Source organism: Pseudomyrmex gracilis, unplaced genomic scaffold (genome assembly GCF_002006095.1).
Source record: "Pseudomyrmex gracilis isolate BER0280 unplaced genomic scaffold, ASM200609v1 scaffold_1344, whole genome shotgun sequence".
Taxonomy (NCBI): domain Eukaryota; kingdom Metazoa; phylum Arthropoda; class Insecta; order Hymenoptera; family Formicidae; genus Pseudomyrmex; species Pseudomyrmex gracilis.
This window is the reverse complement of record NW_018021928.1, coordinates 4,187-7,987: the sequence shown is the minus strand read 5'-3', so window position 1 is coordinate 7,987 and position 3,801 is coordinate 4,187. Positions and strand designations below refer to the sequence as shown.

At 37.5% G+C, this 3,801-nt stretch overlaps 1 protein-coding gene across 1 annotated transcript; it reads right to left on the bottom strand.

Moving 5' to 3' along the window:
- Window positions 1-312: 312 nt before the first annotated feature.
- On the bottom strand, window positions 313-3,615 carry LOC109862082 (TELO2-interacting protein 2-like). The gene is made up of 5 exons (XM_020441983.1): window positions 1,855-3,615; window positions 1,426-1,554; window positions 1,194-1,355; window positions 920-1,126; window positions 313-802 (listed from the first exon to the last, which is right to left on the bottom strand). Exons 1-5 carry the CDS (start codon window positions 2,392-2,394, stop codon window positions 530-532), a joined length of 1,311 nt encoding a protein of 436 aa, XP_020297572.1. The 5' UTR covers window positions 2,395-3,615; the 3' UTR covers window positions 313-529.
- Between the last annotated feature and the right edge of the window lie 186 nt (window positions 3,616-3,801).

Here is a 3,801-nt window from a genome sequence, read left to right as displayed (position 1 = left end):
TAACATCTCTCGTAGGCAGATAGAAGAAGTAAAACTGAGTCGAAAAGTCCTGAACCATTTTTTTCTATTACATATAATAAAGGAGTAATTATTGAATAAATCAAGCCAATCAGCGCCGACCTTTACCCTTAGCCGGGCTCACGTCAGTGAGCCGCGCAGAGAGCTCACGCACACCAGACGTGTGGTTCACTGACGTGCGTCCGGCTAAAGGTCGGCGCTGATTGGCTTGATTTATGCAATAATTACTCCTTTATTTTATATGTAATAGAAAAAAATAGTTCAGGATTTTTCGACTCAGTTTTACTCCTTCTACCTGCCTACGAGAGATGTTAAAGTAATTGTCGGACACCCTGCATATATATATATGTGTGTGTGTGTTACACACAATTCTAATATATACGACTATATGTTATAATGGCGGTTTATGGGCTTAGTTGATAGAAAAACCCATATGCAGGTATGAAAAAATGAGTTTGGTAAATGTTAATTTAGTTCGTGTTTTTTTGTATCTGTACATACGCATTAGAAATTATTCGAAATATTTAATATCACCTCCTTGACATACGATTGATAATCTACTGTCGAGTATTGAACGCATCCGATCATCATTCAGTACTGCACAGCCAATATTCGGTGATAGCTGATACAACATGCAGATGCAATCTTCCAGGTTCTGCATGATTGCTCGATCGAACACTGGTGTTTCTCTTAAGTCAAAGTGCAGTTTTAAAAATGCTGTATAAAGCGGAGTACAATGTGCTGGTATTCGTAGACGAAATATCGAAAGAAACGTCTTCGCAGCCTAAATGAAAACATCAAATAAAAGATTTGTTGGTTGATATATTGCATAATATACTGTTGTATTTTTTTTTAAATACATACACACAAACACACACACACACACACACACACGGAGTACCTCCAATGTTGCTTTTAATGTCTTTAGATCCACGTGATGTTCACAATACTCGGTGAATATGCGAGTGAGCGCTTCGCACCACTTGGCACAGCCCATATTTGTGATAAGTTGTGGTAAACTTGACATATATGCATGTCGTAATTCAATATTTTGCTCAAATTCCATGTTGTCTATTAACGAAGAAAGAACGTCATCACGTGTTGTCCACTACAAAAATATAAATTTTTAGTTTTGAATAGTAAGCACATTAATAATCTAACGCACTTAAATTTACTTCATATAGAGTTTTACTGCGGTCCCAGAATTCAATAGTTTCTAAAAGTTTGGCTATGCAAAAATACAAAGGAATAATATATCTTGCTTCTTTCTGACGAGTCAACTTTTCCAAAGCATGATAAATCACTTTAGCATAGCCAGTTTCTACTAATCCTTGTTTCTGAAATAGTCAGTTAATAAAAAAGAAGAGATAAGTATACATGTATAAAAATCAGTAAGTAAGTTCTTACCAGAAAAGAATGCTGTATAATTTGATATGTACATTCTAGGCCTATTATTATATTGTCAGGAAAATAATCATCAAGAATAAGTAGTGCTGTAGGCAAGACATCTCCAATATGATCATATAATGTTGGGCTCTGGCAACAAGAAAAAAGCCACAATATAAATACATGATCTGATACAACATTAATTCTTTTGCTACAGCTAAACTAGATATAAAGCTGTATTGCTGTACAGACAGTTCCGCAGCAAAATACAAATTAACAATATTAAAAAATGTAAAAACATGTAAAAACATTCCTGTATTGTTATAATACTTATGTAGTTTTTAATGTAAAATAAAACGAGCCATTATAGTAGCTATTTGTTTTAAAAAATCATCTAGTAGAAAGCCACTATTGCATAAGGTTTAAAAAGCTAAAAAATGTTTGATATACCGGAGCTTCTTGTAAGATCCATCGATAACATGCTACAGCTGATGGATAGGTTTTCCAGGCATCCTTCAATAACTTCGGTCTGAGCATTAACAATAAATTACTTAAATTCTCATGCTCTGATAAAAACTTAGAGATGTTTTGACAAGCGTAGAGACTGCAGAAACCTGCTGTTAAGTCCTTAGAAATGGAAACACACTCAGTAGTATTCCAAACGTTCTTCTCAGTGTGTTCCCCTATAAGTAACAACAGATTCATGCTGAACGTTTTAGCCACTCCTTTAGCATTGCACAGTTGCAAGTGCTTCTCTCTGTAGCAGTTGGACATGTGTTGCAGCATAGACCTGACATTACGCAAGTTTCTTTCGACGACTAGCCTGTACTCTCTGTAGTCTTTCTCTTCGCACGGACGTTCCGTTCCCACTATTCTTTGTGGTGCAAAACCTTTTTCGATCAGTTCGATACGTGACTCCCACGAAAAGTAATCTTTGCACAAATCACCTCTGATCTCCAACGCCTCTAGCTCTTTCACCACGTTATCCATGTTTATGGATATCGTTTACGGATATCGCGGTCGAATACAACTAAACCAAAGATATTGAATATGTTAATGTTAACAAAATCTCTATCGCTTTAAGTTGTCAATGTTAACCTCGCTATTGTTAAAACTCCTTTGACCTCACTTTAGTTGCTTTTCAGCTACTAGGCTGCAATGGCTGCATTGCCTGCATTTGAGGAGCGTGCTATTAGCGCTGTTGCATCATTGGGTGCGTTCAGACAACTTAACAGTTGCACTGCAACCGACGGCAGAACTGCAGGCGCACGAACAAATCCTATTGGGCGAGGACCGCCAAGAGAGGGAGCGGTATGCGAGAGACGCTGCGCAGGCGCTAGAGGCAGAAGCAGACGACGCCATGGCGCAGCTGGAGAGATTGATGGAGATGGCGCAGGAGGGCGCGCAGCACCCGGATGAGGATTCGGAGGGCAGCACCATCGGCGCGAGCGACCCGTATTGGGAAGGCCGCGAAATTTAAACGCTAATTAAAAAGGAAACCAAGAAACAAAGTAGAATTTAGGATGTAAATGTATATAAAATTATTATGGTGATGGGAAATGAATAAAAAGTTATTATTAATACCATATCTGTTATTAGATAGTATAATTAGGAGATTAGATTAGAAGAAGCCGAAAGGTTTGCTTTAATGCGTTTTCTTGTACTATTATTATCATCGTTGTTATATTGTAATTATTAAAATTTCGGTGAACAAGAGAGATTAAGCAAAAGAAAACACAAAGGCACGTAACTAGAAATAAATAGGAAAATTAGAATAGGATTAATGAAGGAAGTAGGAGAAGACTGAAGAGAACATTCTCGAACGTTCGGGGTAATAGTAAAAAAGAAAAAAAGGAAAGGTTAAGAACAAAAAAATAGAAGAAAAGAATAAAGCTAGGCATTAGACAACAGAAGCGATAAAAAAAATTTTTTAAGAATTATAAGTTAATAAAACATACCCCCGAAGCTTCGAGAAGGTCTAGGCGAGAGGGGGAAGGCGCAATATAAGGGAGCGAAACGAGACGGGAAAGATCGTCAGGAAAAGATCGGCCTAGTGGAAAGATCGAGGAAAACTCGTGGGTAACACAAAAAAAAAATCGACCGCGGCGATACGTGTTAAAAAATCATACGCGTAATTAAGAAAACGCACCGATATTGCAAATTCTGCAAGTAAAGAAAAGTTGTGTAATAGTGGGATAAAGTTTAATGTTCGTGGAGGTTGTATAAAGTTTAGTGATAGAATAAAAATTTAATTCACGCGAATAAAGTTGTCTCATTAATTAAAAACCCCTGGTGGAGTGTTTCCTTGAATGCACAACGGCACCTCGTAAGGCGAACCGCGCATATCCTACAGTCCAGGCTGATTGGCCATGAACAAGTAGCTAACGGAAACGATTG